Source organism: Dama dama, chromosome 4, assembly GCF_033118175.1.
Source record: "Dama dama isolate Ldn47 chromosome 4, ASM3311817v1, whole genome shotgun sequence".
NCBI lineage: Eukaryota > Metazoa > Chordata > Mammalia > Artiodactyla > Cervidae > Dama > Dama dama.
In genome coordinates this window covers 71,669,465-71,684,103 of record NC_083684.1, presented here as the reverse complement: position 1 = coordinate 71,684,103, position 14,639 = coordinate 71,669,465, and the positions used below count along the sequence as shown (strand labels likewise).

The 14,639-nt window shown below is 45.9% G+C and overlaps 1 protein-coding gene across 3 annotated transcripts in view; it reads left to right on the top strand.

Moving 5' to 3' along the window:
• The window catches only part of LOC133054980 (zinc finger protein 134-like), a 54,557-nt gene extending 44,980 nt beyond the window's left edge, over nt 1-9,577 (top strand). For 2 of the 3 annotated variants that reach the window (XM_061140431.1, XM_061140432.1), the window contains exons 2-4: nt 1,821-2,339; nt 6,839-6,993; nt 7,619-9,577. In XM_061140431.1, the coding sequence (XP_060996414.1) occupies nt 6,954-6,993; nt 7,619-8,859 (1,281 nt within the window). In that variant the 5' untranslated portion in view covers nt 1,821-2,339; nt 6,839-6,953 and the 3' untranslated portion in view covers nt 8,860-9,577. Of the gene's footprint in view, nt 1-1,820; nt 2,340-6,838; nt 6,994-7,618 lie in introns of those variants that run through there. The other variant, XM_061140433.1, reaches the window with a different exon arrangement.
• Nucleotides 9,578-14,639: the final 5,062 nt, after the last annotated feature.

The following is a 14,639-nucleotide window of genomic DNA, read 5'->3' as shown; positions in this document are numbered from 1 at the left end:
AGATCCTAATAGTTCTTATCACAAGAAAATTGTGATTATGAATGTTGATGGATGTTAACTAGACTTACTGTGGTGATAATTTCCCTATACATGTAAATGAATCATGCTGTTCACATGAAACTAGTATGATGCCACATGTCAATTATATCCATTTAAACAAAGAATTGTTAGTTATAAATCATGCTTAATTTATTATGGTTTGTGATAGCAAGTGAAAGATAGGTAAAACTTCTTTCAGGGGAATTTGATCCAAAATAATGTATGTTATAGTTGAAAATAATTTCTAGGTTCCATGTAGTTGCTCAGCATGGGTTGCATGGGAGACCTGGGTGTCTCACAGAATGGATATCAGTCCTACCATGGCAAGATGGAATACAGAGGCCTGGGCTAAGGTGGGTCAAGAACATGACATCAGAGTTCACATCTTACCAGGAACCTGTTTAGACTAGTGTTTTGGAGCCATTGCTGGGTACCACACCTCGTTTACATCTTTGGCCTCATTCTTTATACTTGGTCAACTTGTCATTTTAACTCTGACTTTTAGTTCCTGGCTTCACCCAACTTTTCTGCCTCCACCTGTTACCCCTTCCTTTTTACTGCTGCCTCTGTAGGTAAGACAGACAACTATCTTCTCTGAGGATACTGTGGTGACTGATACACGCTATGAGGATCTGTCTGGTGGCAAAGGTGAGATGACTTTCGCCATAAAACCTGGCAGTGACTTAATTATGGCAAGGGTCCTGAGCAGGTGAAATATGTAATACAGCTCCTGAAGATTCCTCACATATCTGGAACCCATGGTAGATGTCTCCTCATAGAGGCCTTCTAGTGTTTTCACACTGAGCAGAGAGCACATTCCTTGAAGGTCAAAGGCCATTACCTCATGTAGATTTTGTCATGCAGAAAGCTTTTTTTCCCACATAAGCAGAATTCCCAAAACTTAAGGCCTGAGTTGAGATTTTGGTGTTCAGTCAGAGCAGATTGTTAACTGAAGGCTTTCTCATGTTGGCTATACTCTTGAGGCCTTCATCTAGTGTGAAGTTTATGGTACTGAATGAGGTTGTAGTTTTGGCTAAATGATTTTCCACATTCAACTGCATTCATAAGGTTTTTCTCCAATGTGAATTCTCCGATGTAGAGTGAGTCTGAATCTTTCTCTGAAGGATTTCTCACATTCCCTGCACTCATAAGGCCTTGCTCCTGAGACAAGTGCTCCGGCCTGGTGCACTGGGAAGACCCAGAGGAATCGGGTGGAGAGGGAGGTGGGAGGGGGGATTGGGATTGGGAATACATGTAAATCCATGGCTGATTCATATCAATGTATGACAAAACCCACTGGAAAAAAAAAAAAAAATGAGGCCTTGCTCCTGTGTGAACTCTTCCGTGTTGAATGAGGCTTGAGCTTTGGTTAAAAGATTTCTCACATTTGGAGAAGTGGAAGAAAGTCACATAATTTTTTGGTCTCCCAGCTAAAATAAAAGTTATGTTTATACTGTAGCCTATTGTGTGCAATAGCAGTATAATCCGGGAAAAAAAGGACTACTTTATTTAAAGTATTGGCATACTTTTTATTCAAAAGATATTTTATAAAAAAAAATGCTAACCATCATCTGAGCCTTCAGTGATAAGTGTCTCTTATCCCTAACACAGCTGAAACTCACAAAAACCACTTAAGGCTTCCATCTGTAAGTGTTTTTGAAAAACGGAAATATGAGTGGAGTGTGACTGGACTCAGAGTGACATTTGCTGCGTCCTTTAGGTCTTAGAGCTTTGGGGAATATCCGAGAAGACATTTCTAAACGTTTCTTCCATCCCTACAGAGTACACTACATGGTAGCTGGGTGCTGGCTTCTGAAGAGTGAAGCCCCGCCCCATCCTCGGAGCCGCGACGCCCCAGCGCTCCTTGTGATAACAATCGGCGTTAGCCCAGGCCGCAAGGGCGTCTGCGAGTCGCTGCAACTGTTGTCTCAGCGGAAACTACACTAACCAGAAGCCTCTACGCCTCTGCGCCACAGAGCAGCGGCACTTGCTAAACGGTGTTTCTGTACGTGCGAGGTCGTCTGGGAGGGACTTCCGGCATCTTTCTCGCGGCGGACATCTTCTCGGTTCTTGGTCGACTTGTCCGAGCAGAAACTCGGGACCTGTGGTCCGGTTTAGAGGTGACAGAAAGCGAGAAGGCGCGGGAGGAGACCCTATTCTCGCTACAAAGAGGCTCGGCGGCGGCAACTCTCGCGAGGATTCCGCCACCACGCCAGTCGACAGAGGTGCGCGGTTCCGACGTGAGATCCTTCCGGACTCTGGTCCTGACTGATGGCGGCGGCAGCAGTGGACCCGCGTAGGTGGGTGCTGCGTTCCCCGGATTTGACGCGTCGCGACCCCCACCTCAGAATCGTAGGACCCTGAATGAGTGGTGTTTATTGAGGTCTTTGTGGTCTAGGCTCCGGAGCGTTTGTGGGTGGAGCCGCCATTTCTGACGGCTTTTGTGTTGGGACTTGGATGAGTGTTACCGGCCCAGCGACTAGCAGGAGCAAAGGCTTGGGACTGCGAATGAGCCGGGAACTTTCGCGAAACGTGGGTGTTCACATCCTCGGGGAGCAGGGCGGGGTGGGGGGTGAGTAGTAGTCTCGTGGAATGGCAGGGTGAGGTGAGTACGAGTACAGCGTTCTCAGCCATACAGGGATCTGATCTGATCAGAAGTTTTTAAAAGTATGCCAAAGCTTAGGGGAAGACAAATTAGGATGGGGTGGAGGTGGTGAGGATGGAGGCAGGCATACCGGTAAGGAGACTATAAACTCCAGGAATGTTGTGGGGGCTGTTCCAGAACAGTGGCAGGAAGGGTTGGGAGTGGATAAGTCATTAAATTCTGGAGAGATTTTCAAGATAGAACTAAGAGTTTTCTGCTGCGTCAAATATGACTAAGTGAAAAAGAGTGTGAAGAACTACCCAAGTTTTTTTTTTTTTTTTTCCCCTGAACATCTGAGAGAACCAAAGTGGGTAGATTGGAACAGGGAGCACCTTTCGTGGGGGAAGATCAGAACATGGACATGGTAAATCCATAGTGTCTCACAGTAGAGGCGTCACAGGGGCATTTGGTTAATTTGGTCCAGAGTTATGCAGAGCAAGCTACGCTGTAGACCTCTGAGGATTGAAGCCCCAAAGGTCAAAGCCTGGAGATGAGATTTAGGGAGAGAATGTTAAGGATGTTACTTTATGTGGTCCCTGAGGTGAGAGATTAGAGTACAGGGAAGAAGAGGGGGGCATCCCTGAGATTCCCTCCAGAAAGGAGAAGTCCTGGAATATGAACGGGTTCTGGCTGGTGTCAGCAGAAGAAGGCAATAGGGTGTTAGGACCTGACCTGAGTTGGAGAGCAAGGTGTGAGGTGCTATAAATTTGCCACCCTGTGGACTCAGCATGCCCCTCTGTGGCACAGAGGAGGAGTCAGCCAGGCTAGTGGAGCAGCCTCACCCCATTCCAGGGCACTGGTACATCAGTTCCCCAGCTCCTCAGGTGAGAAGAGGTGAAGAGCCAACAGCATGCTCACCTACAGAGGGATATATACCTGGCAGATTGGTTTGGTGAGAGGACCTAGTGTATCCTTGGCAAGTAGACATAAGTAGACAGTTACAAATTAAAGGCTTTAAAAACTCAGAACCTATTACTTCATTTGCACTGAAAATATCTGCAAAACTGTTAAGCATATGCAGTAAAAGTTAATTTAGAGGTTGATGTCTACTAAATTGATGTGTACTAACACGTATGATACAAACAGCCCTATTAGGTGGATATCACCATTATCCCTGCTTTATATGTGAGAATACAGAGAGCTTGGGTTATGGTCACATAGCTGGTAGGAGGCAGCACTAAGGTCTGAGTATCTAAAGTCAGACATCCTGAAATCATTCTCACCTAAGGGCAGAGCAGGGATGAGGCAAACAGTTAAGTTCATGAGACTCCACTGGGGTAACCTAGCATTCCCAGATCCTTCTTCCTACCAGGTTGCTGTAGTGACAGAGGTGATTATTATCCCTGCATAAATGAGTGTAAAGTGTGCCAGTCCTCAGTCAGCCTAGCCGCCCCCCCCCCCCCCCCATGTTCTTGGTGACCTATATGGCAAATAGTGGGGTCTTGGGAATTTTAACCTACCCTTCTGCCTGCCATTGGGTTTGGAGACCCTTGTGTCCCCAAAGGTCTTGTGCTCTGAAAACTGGTCTGGAATTATGTGAAAGGGTTTCCATTTCCAGCAAGCAGTGGGGTGACGTGTGGAACAGTGTTCCAGGCATGGGAACCAGCCTGTGCAGATGCATCACTTAAGACTGAACAGGTTGTGTTCAGGAATTTAAGGTCTCCATTATGTTTGGTGATCAGAGAGCAGGGGACAGGATTCAGCTCTGGACTGGGAACCTTTGGACCTGGGCTTCTCTTTTGAAAGTGGTAGGAGCTATGAAAAGTTTGGAGCAGAAAAGGGAGTGATCCGATTCTGTCCTTAACAGGATATCTCTGGCTGTACAGTGAAGAAAAGACTATGGGGGTATAGGAAAGAGGACTGTTGATGATGGCTGGGCCAGAGTGGTGACTACAGAGATGAGAGACAAGTGCTTGGATTCTGGTGGGTTTTGTTTTGTTTTTTAAAGTAGAATCAACCAGATTTTCTGATGTGGAGGGTGTGAGAAAGAAGGGGAAGAGTCACAGATGACTCCACAGTTTTTTTTGCCTGAGAAGATGTAAGGGAGAAAAAAGCCTCAACTGAATTTGTGAAGTTGGTGGTGAGAGTAACTTTCAGAAGTAGTATCAGGAGTTAGGTTTTGATCATGTTGAATCTGTGATGTTCCAAAGACTTCTGAATTGAGGTATCAAGTAGACAGCTGGACCCATGGGTATGGAGTTCAGAGGTGGGATTCAAGTTGGAGACATTCACAAGATGACAGCCAGTAACTTATTAGGGTAGAGTCGTGTATCAGGTTTAGAGAGAGAACCTTTATGTCATGGGGTCTGGAAAGGAGGTGGGGACAGTGGAGTGGAAGTAAGAGTTACCTTCAAGGCAAGAAAAGGGAGGTTAGTGTTGGTGTGCATGGTGAGTAAGGAAAGTAGGATGTGGCGGTTGAAGTCTTCTAGGGAGAAAGTGGACACGAGATGAATGCTGGGGTAAAGCAGTAAAGGAGACGAGGCGAAAGTGAGACCAAAGTCAGTGCTTATTCCCCTGTCCCTGTGCTTCTCAGGCTTTTGTGGTGACCTTTGTGGGCACTGGCAGGTTTCAGTCAAGCTGATTGGTTAGTTCAGGGCTAAATTGGGTCAGCTGACAGAGCCACTGTACTTAGAGTGGAAAGCCAGTGGGTGTGGGCTTTGAATGAGAACTTAGTGGTAAGTGTGAACCCTGTGACTGATGAGGATATAGTATCCCAAACATGCTATAGCAAGGTGGGAAAGGGCTGGCTTTATCTGATAATCTGCACATGGTTCTGAACTGCTGAAGGTGAATCAAGGAAGGAAGAATTTAAAAGCTGTGTTTGGATATACCTATGGCAGTGGGGGCCGGAGGTGATCCTGGACTCAGTGACCAAGCATTCTCTGGATGCTGTGTGCAGGTTTATGTCTGGGAGGTACTTGTGCTGTAAGCCTTCTTAGGTAACGAGGGAAGTGTGGTCTAAAGAGTGACATGCCCTTTGAGGTGCAATCTGAAGTCACTGCCTGGGGGCTTTGGTACTGAGGGCTCTAGAAGGAATGCGAAGCTCAAATTTGTGTATGAGGGGCATCATCTTTGGATCCCATGGAACTAGCTGGCAGTGAAGTGTTGGTCCCTTCTTGCCAGGCCCAGACTATACCGTTTCTGTCCGCTTACTTGCTCTAGGATGGACAAGGTGGTCGATGGGAAATGAGAGAGGAGGTGTCAGTCACATGAGGGCCTGCTGTCTTCTTGTGAGTTGGGGAGCCTGAGAAAAAAGTGAATGTGTGGCAGATAGGCCAGGAAACCTGGGGAGAGAGGCTGCCCTTTTGCTCAGTTGTCCACTTCATGCAGGAACACGTGACCTTTGAGGATCTGTGTATTTTTCCTGGGAGCAATGGGGACTTCTTGATAAGGCTCTGACACATTCATATCGCAGTGCAGTGCCTTCTATGCTTCGCTCTTACAGTTTTCCTGGGTAAGGCCCCGCATCGCCTAGTTTTGCATGTTCTCCCCTTCCCCCTTTTCCCCTAGAAGTTGTGATTTCCTTCCTGTAAGTGGACCAGGGGCACTCCGTGACATAGATCCTCTGGGTGCCAGGGCTCAATGTGTACACTGCCTTCTCCACTCCCTGTGCTAACCTGCACCCTCCAGCACTGAAGCTGTGGACTTCTAACCACTTGACCACCAGGGAATTCCCTATTGCTTCCCAGCTTCTGTTGCCCCAGAATTGCTGGGAAGGTCGAGGGTCTTGTGGTCAACCTAGTGGATGCTACCCTGCCTGGCCTCTTCCTGGTTGGATGGCTCTGTCTTCATTTAGGGCACCTCTGTGCTTCCCTGGTGGCTCAGCTAATAAAGAATCCACCTGCAGTATGGGAGTCCTGGGTTTGATTCTTGGGTGAGGAAGATCCCCTGGAGAAGGGAACAGCTATCCATTTCACTGTTCTGGCCTGGAGAATTCCGTGGATTGTATAGTCCATGGGGTTGCAAAGAGTTGGACGTGACTGAGTGACTTTCATGTTCACATACTGCAGATTACGTTCCTTTCCTTTAATTGTCATTCCTTTGGGCATAGCTCTGTCATGAAGTACAGTCACAGTCACTGCTCGTGGGGGCCACTGGGTTGTTGCTTTAAGACATTCATTTTGTTATAATTAGTTTTCTTTTGCTCACCCCTAGGCGGACTCCCCTGGCCAGTGCTTTCCTGCTCACTTGCCCTGCCTTTCCTCTGTGACTTGTGTGTTCTAGATCCTCTGTAGAACTATCACAGGTTGTGACTCAACTCTGAGAGGTCATGACTCAAGCCACAGCAGAGGGAGCTTGGACAGGTCCTGGTGAGTGGGAACCTGGAAAGAATGTAACTTCAAGGATGGGTTCAAATAGCACTAGAAACCTGTCCTGTGCCCACTACTGATTGGTGCCCAGGCTACAGGCCATACCTTATTTCTCTTTTCCTCCCCATTCTGGACATTTCACTTGTCATTTTTATTCTGACCTGTGGCCCAGGGCTGCCCACCTCACTCACCAGTGTTCTCTACTGCCCCCTCTGTGGTACTTTTTTCTTTTGGACAGTGTTCATATGTCTTGAGACATAAGCATGTCCTTAAAATAGTTTTTGAATATGAATTACTTACTTAAAGTCAGGTTTTCTGGGCCTGGACATATATTTCTGGACAGTGGTCCCCTCTCAGTCATGCCAAGGCCCTTCTGAAAGTCACTTGCGTGTTGTGAGTTGAAGATCCTGCCTGCCTTATATCCCTGAGGCACACCCCATCCCTGTGTCTTTGCTGTTGTGAGGCTTCCCCATCCTGTGACCCATAGAGTCCAGTACTGCACAGCAGCTTTCTGTAACCTGGCCCTAAATCTATTGTCATGGCTATGCTGGGCACACATTTGTGATGAGGGTGTCCACTCCCACTGAAGTCAACATGCTGTTCAGTGACATTTTTTTGCTTTCAGGTTGTTGGCATGGAGTGGGCAAGGAAGAGGCACCTTCTGAGCGGAGTGTTTTTGTAGCAGTGTCACACATTCATACTTCCAAGGCAGATTCATTGACTCAGATGGCTCATCCTTGTAACTTATGTGGCCCAATCTTGAAAGGTATTTTGCACCTGGACGAACACAAAGAAACACGCCATGGACTGAAACCTTCCACATGTGGGGCGTGTGGGAGGCAATTCTGGTTCAGTGCAAACTTTGACCAGCATCAGAAGCTGTACGATGTAGAGAAATTCCTAAGAGGTGACAAAGGCAAGACCTCATTTGTAACTAACTGTAGAGCTCGTGAAGAACCTCCACTGTCAGAGAAGCCCTTTGCATGTAAGGAGGAGCAGAAGAACTTCCAGGCCAGTTTGGGCAGTCACCAGCAAAAGGCCACCCACAGCAAGAGGAAGGCACGGAGTCCTGAGAGTGGCCAGGCCTTGCACATTGGACAGATGCGTTACAAGTGCATTGAATGTGGGAAGGCTTTCAGCCGCAAGGACACGCTTGTTCAGCACCAGAGAATCCACACTGGAGAAAAGCCTTATGAGTGCAGCGAATGTGGGAAAGCTTTCAGCCGCAAAGCCACACTTGTCCAGCACCAGAGGATCCATACGGGAGAAAAGCCTTACGAGTGCAGCGAATGTGGAAAAGCCTTTAGCCGCAAAGACAACCTTACTCAGCACAAAAGAGTTCATACCGGAGAGATGCCTTATAAGTGTGGTGAGTGTGGCAAATACTTTAGCCATCACTCCAACCTAATTGTACACCAGAGAGTTCACAATGGAGCAAGGCCTTACAAGTGCAACGATTGTGGGAAAGTCTTCAGGCACAAATCCACACTTGTTCAGCATGAGAGTATCCATACTGGAGAAAATCCTTATGTTTGCAGTGACTGTGGAAAATCCTTTGGCCACAAATACACCCTCATTAAACACCAGAGAATTCATACTGAGGCAAGGCCTTTTGAGTGCATTGAATGTGGAAAATTCTTTAGTCGAAGTTCTGACTTTATTGCACACCAGAGAGTTCACACAGGTGAAAGGCCTTTTGTGTGCAGCAAATGTGGGAAAGATTTCATCAGAACCTCCCACCTTGTTCGGCACCAAAAAGTTCACACTGGAGAAAGGCCATATGAATGCAATGAGTGTGGGAAGTCATATAGCTTAAGCTCCCACCTCATTAGGCACCAGAAAGTTCATGCTGCAGGAAGGCTTTAGGAGTGCTTTTAACACAGCAGGACTCATGGGGAAGAGCTCTGTGACTTCCTGTAGAGAGGGAGACATCAAATCATGTGTTGAACCATGTATATCTAGACACTGACAGTTGAGAGATAGTTTATGAATGCCATGTACGGGGGAAGCTTTCAGAAGCTATGTTGCACTTTCAGACCTGCTCAGGTTCCTTGCTGAATTTTTTAGTATCCGTGCCTGTGGCTGAAAACATCTCAACTCTACCAGCTTAGTTACCCTAATATCCTCAGGGGAGGCAGAACTTTGTATTCTCTGTCTAGTCCCTGGAGGGAGTTATCAGAAACCTGAGTTCTGGAATTCCCTGGTGGTCCAGTGGTTAGAACCCTGTGCTCCTTCTGAGGGCCCGGGTTCAGTTGCTTGTTGAGGAAATAAAATCCCACAAGCCATGTGGCCATAAATAAGTAAATGGAAACCTGAATTAAATGGAGGTCTTCATTTTCTCCCCTCTGACTGGCAAAGGTGTGGGCATGACCCATCTTTAGCCAAGAGGATCTGAGGTTCTGGTAACAGAAAAGGTTTACTTTCTTCATGGACATTGTTGGTTTCACTCTCATGTGATACTTGTAACATTTTTCCAGCCTCCAAGTCACCCAACCTAGATAATTATTTGCCTCATGTTGCTCTGGTTTGTGTGATGACAAATACCTTATGATAATAAATACCTTATTATTTAAGCCACCTTTAACCGTGGAGGTTCTTTTTATTGGAGTGGTCTGGAAACTCTTAGGCTCTGCCAAACTGAGGAGGTAAACAGTGTTTTTAGGGGCTTTCAACTTTGGGTGCCTCAAGTGGAACAGCAGGTTGGCAGAGAACACTTCTCACTGCTGACAAAAGCTTAATAGGTGAGATTTCAGGGCTTTGTGGGCCTGATTTTCTCTCGATTTCAGAGTTACTGGAAGGTCCAGACATCACCTTGAGGAGGGTGCTGTTGTTGGAACAACCTACAATGTATTTGGGAGCAGCATGGCTTGAGTGCTTTGCTTCCACCATCTCACCTAATGGCTCCACACTCTGCCTACACCCAATGCTCCTGGAGAATTAAGGGTTCTGACCCCTCTCCCCTGGTTGCCAAGATTACTTCTCACACCCACTACTCTGCCTCAGGCCGCAGTAACCTACCAGGCATCTACCTGGTTCTGCAGGCCCCTATGCCCAAGTCTCCAGTGCCTCAAATCCTGGCCTTGCTACAAAATCACTCCGTCATCCTGCATCATAGAGGAAACACTGAAATAAGTGTAGCTATATTAAGTCTGGCGTGAGAGAAGGTAGTCCAATTGAACCTAGGATTTGTGGACATCCTCAGGTGGTGATACATGGGGTTGTTTGTGAGAGACTGAGGGCTGTGTAGTACCAATGTATACCTAATTCAGGGTGAATTCTAGGGAAGGCATTTTGAATGACTCCCTAGAAACAGGAGGCCCATACTTGGGCAAATGCTTAAGTTTTCTTGTCAGAAAAAAAGCTCTGATGTGATAGTTTGTGACAGTTTTTCATTCTCTGACCACCCCCACCCCCACCCCTCCCCACCCCCACCCCCACCCCCCCCCCCCCCCCCCCGGGGCAAAGACCCTTGTTTGTTTTTGTTTGTTTCCTGTTTTCTAGTCAGTTTTTTTTTTTTTTGTCTTTGTTTCCAGCAGTTCGGTGGGTCTTAGGAAAATCAGAAGTACCCCCTGGGATACTTGGCTTTCCAGAAGGGAAACAGGAGTAGAGCTCTATGATTTTGTCTATTTAGAGACACAGCTCAGGGTACATGAGAGCAATGTGAGTAGAATTCAGGTGGCATAATAAGGGAGAGGAGGGAGCTAGAGATGAGGGGTACAGAGAAAGGGGAGGGGCAAAGAACGGAGGAAAGACCATGGTGATTCCCAGGTGGTCAGTGGTTAGGATTCCAGGCTTTCACTGCAGTCCCTGGTGGGGGAACTGACATCCCGCATGCTGCAGGGCACAGCCATAAAAGAAAAATGCTGTGTAATATGAAAAGCAGATGAGATAATACAAAAGGGGGGAAAAAACCAGCGAATTTAAAGATACAGAAATTATGCAAAATAAATCACGTAGTGAAAAAATAACAGCAATGATGACCTGTAGGAAAATACCACATGATCTAATATGCACGTGTTTGGAAGGCCAGAAGCGAGAGCATAACAAGAAAGAAAAAAGGAAGAGCTGAGACATTTCCCTATTTTGTTTAAAAACCAGATAGCAACCACCGGAAGGTAGGAAGTTGAAGGAATCTTCTCTAGAGCAGAAGAAACATGGCCTTACTAACATCTTGATTTCAGACCTCTAGCTTCCACAACTGTGAGAGCATAAAATGGTGTTTAAACCACTCAGTTTGTGGGAACTAATCTAGCAACCACCTTTTGTCTTATTAACATTTAGAGAACTTTAAGGGCCACAAAGAATTTTCACAAAAATAAACAATATTCTAGGACATAAAAAATGTCAATAAATATAAAATTAAAATCATGAAGATATATACTCTAAGCACAGGAGAATTAAACTAGAATTTATTAACACTGCTAGAAAAAAATCCCTAGTTTAACATATTTGGAAGTGAAAACATAATTTTCTTTTTTGGCTATGCCATGTACCATGCAGGATTTTAGTTCCCTGACCAGGGATTGAACCTATGCCCTCTTGCATTGGGAATGCAGGATCTTAACTACTGGACCATCAGGGAAGACCCTGAGAAATTAGATAATATTTTGAACCAAATGTAATGAAACCTAACATATCAAGATTTGTTATTGCTGAGATTAGAAGAAAAGGTATAGATATAAGTATTTTGAAAGTAAGGGAAGAACTAAAACATTTAATATCCAAGTTAAGACACTATAGAGATAAACATAACCAAAGTAGGCAAAAGGAAAGAATAAAGAAGAGAAATTAATAATTAAAATATAGAAAATCAGTGAACTCCAAAGCTGTCTTTTGATTGGATCAAATAATTGATGTATCTCTAGGTAGATTGATCAGGAAAAAAAATTACCAATATAAGGAATGAAAGATGGGATAGCACTAGATATTGTAAAAAAAACATTCAAAGGATTATACATAAGATTCCCCATGATGCATGGTGTGGCCAAAAAAAGAATTAAATGTGATTTTTGGCTGCCCCGTGTAAAATCTTTAGTTCCTTGACCAGGGATTGAACCCGTGTCCCTTGCACTGGAAGTTCAGAGTCTTAACCAATGGACTACCAGGGAAGTCCAGGTTATATGTGATATTTCAGTTTTTATTTATTTAAAATGAAACAAAACCTTGATTTATATAGCAGCTGCACCACTCCAGTCATCTCACAACACTGGGTTTCCTCTCTCTCAGGGTTGGCCCAATAAAAAGTTGGGCAGAACAAACTATTTGGGTAGAAAAAGAAATCACAAGAAAAATTAGATTTTGGCCGGGGGGGGGGGGGGGGGGTACGACGATGGGGGCTTGCCATGCAGCACGCAGGATCTTAAATTTCCTGACTGGGGATGAACAGTGGCCTACCTTAGGCCAGTGTAGGTAACTCAGAAGAGTGAGTCCACAGGATACAGGAAAGAAGGGCAGAGCCTCTGCGGCCCTTTGACACGTCCCGTCCTGGCCCCTTGTGCCCTGGCCCCTGACCTCAAATCTGCTGTAGGCGATGCGTCTTTCACCCTGAGTTCTAGCAGGGAAGACAGTTCTCAGGCAGGACTCCAGGGAGTATACGATATTTTTAACAACTCTCCAACAACTCTACAAAAACTAGAAACGGACCAAAAAACTTTTTGAAATACTCCAACAATTCAGGTTCACTGAGGAAGAAATGAGTACTCTGAAGTGCCCTCTATTACAGACACTAAATTGGTAGTTTAAAATTTTCCCATTATGATTTTGTGCCAAGATGACTTCACTAGTGAATTCTTCTAGACATTTAAGGAAGAAGTAATTCCAATATTACTCAAATCATTTTTTTTTAAAGGATGAAACTCTTCTCAACTAGTTTTAGGAGATTAACTTGATAGCAAAATCAGGCAGTACTATTAGAACTGAAGACCAGCACCCACATGAACATAGACACAGAATATCCTAAACACAACTTTAGGAAATTAAAACCCTGTCATAATTTGTAATAGAGATGAAGATCCCCTTTGGGGGGGGGGGGGGGTGGTGTGGGGGAGGTCGCGCTATGCGACATGTTGGATCTTCGCCAACCAGGGATCAACCGGGCCCCCTGCGTTGGGAGAGTGGAGTCTCATTTAACCTTACTGCCAGAGAAGTCCCCTCAATACATAATATAATCTTACAAGTGAAGATGTGAGATGCTGCTGCTGCTGCTAAGTCGTTTCAGTCGTGTCCGACTCTGTGAGACCCCGTAGACGGCAGCCCACCAGGCTCCCCCGTCCCTGGGATTCTCCAGGCAAGAACACGAGTGGGTTGCCATTTCCTTCTCCAAAGCATAAGTGAAAAGTGGAACTGAAGCCGCTCAGTCCCTTCCGACTCTTCGCGACCCCATGGACTGCAGTCTACCGGGCTCCTCCGTCCATGGGATTTTCCAGGCAAGAGTACTGGAGTGGGTTGCCAAGGCCTTCTCCGGATGTAAGATGGGAATGTAGTTAATGTAAAGCCCAGCGATACAGCGAGAATCCATTCAAGCGGGAAAGTTAGCTTCCAGGCAGAAACTGCTTCCAGGAGCCGCAGGCCCCACCCCATCTCGAGCCGGGATTCGCTACGTTCCGTGGTGGGAGGGCTCACATCCTCCGCGAGACCTTGTCATCTCGCGAGACAAGCTGTCACAGCGCGCCTGCGCGGAGCGCGCAGAGACGATGGTTGTCGTCTTTTCCTGTGCTTAACACTTTACATTCCTAGGGATTTAACGCTAAATGCGTTGTAAGTACGTTTACAAGGACTTTTGCACAAGAAAGTTCACCGGAAAGCCTTTGTATCCGTGAATTCTGGATGTAGTCACGGATATGCGGAGATGGGTAGGGGCCTGACGCTCCTTTTGCATACTTAGGATTTTTACAGGATATGATGTTCAGCAGGATCTGACAGGCATTTGATGCGTCAGGGAGATCTCTCAAGAATTTACTTCTCCTGCTAACTCCAGGCATATTGGCAATGCAGGGGTCGGAGGGGAGAGAGCTGTATTAAGCCCTAGTCCTGCTTGCAACAGTTAGAACGGGACATGGAACAACAGGCTGGTTCCAAATAGAAAAAGGAGTACGTCAAGGCTGTATATTGTCACCCTGCTTATTTAACTTATATGCAGAGTACATCATGAAAAATGCTGGGCTGGATGAAGCACAAGCTGGAATCAAGATTGCTGGAAGAAATATCAATAACCTCAGACATGCAGGTGACACCACCCTTATGGCAGAAAGTGAAGACTTGATGAAAGTGAAAGAGAGTGAAAAAGTTGGCTTAAAACTCAACATTCAGAAAACTAAGATCATGGCATCTGGTCCCATCACTTCATGGCAAATAGATGGGGAAGCAATGGAAACAGTGAGAGACTTTATTTGGTGGCGGGGGCCTCCAAAATCACTGCAGATGGTGATTGCAGCCATGAAATTAAAAGACGCTTACTCCTTGGAAGGAAAGTTATGACCAACCTAGACAGCATATTAAAAAGCAGAGACATTACTTTGTCAACAAAGGTCCATCTAGTCAAGGTTATGGTTTTTCCAATAGTCATCTATGGATGTGAGAGTTGGGCTATAAAGAAAGCTGAGCACTGAAGAATTGATGCTTTTGAACTGTGGTGTTGGAGAAGACTC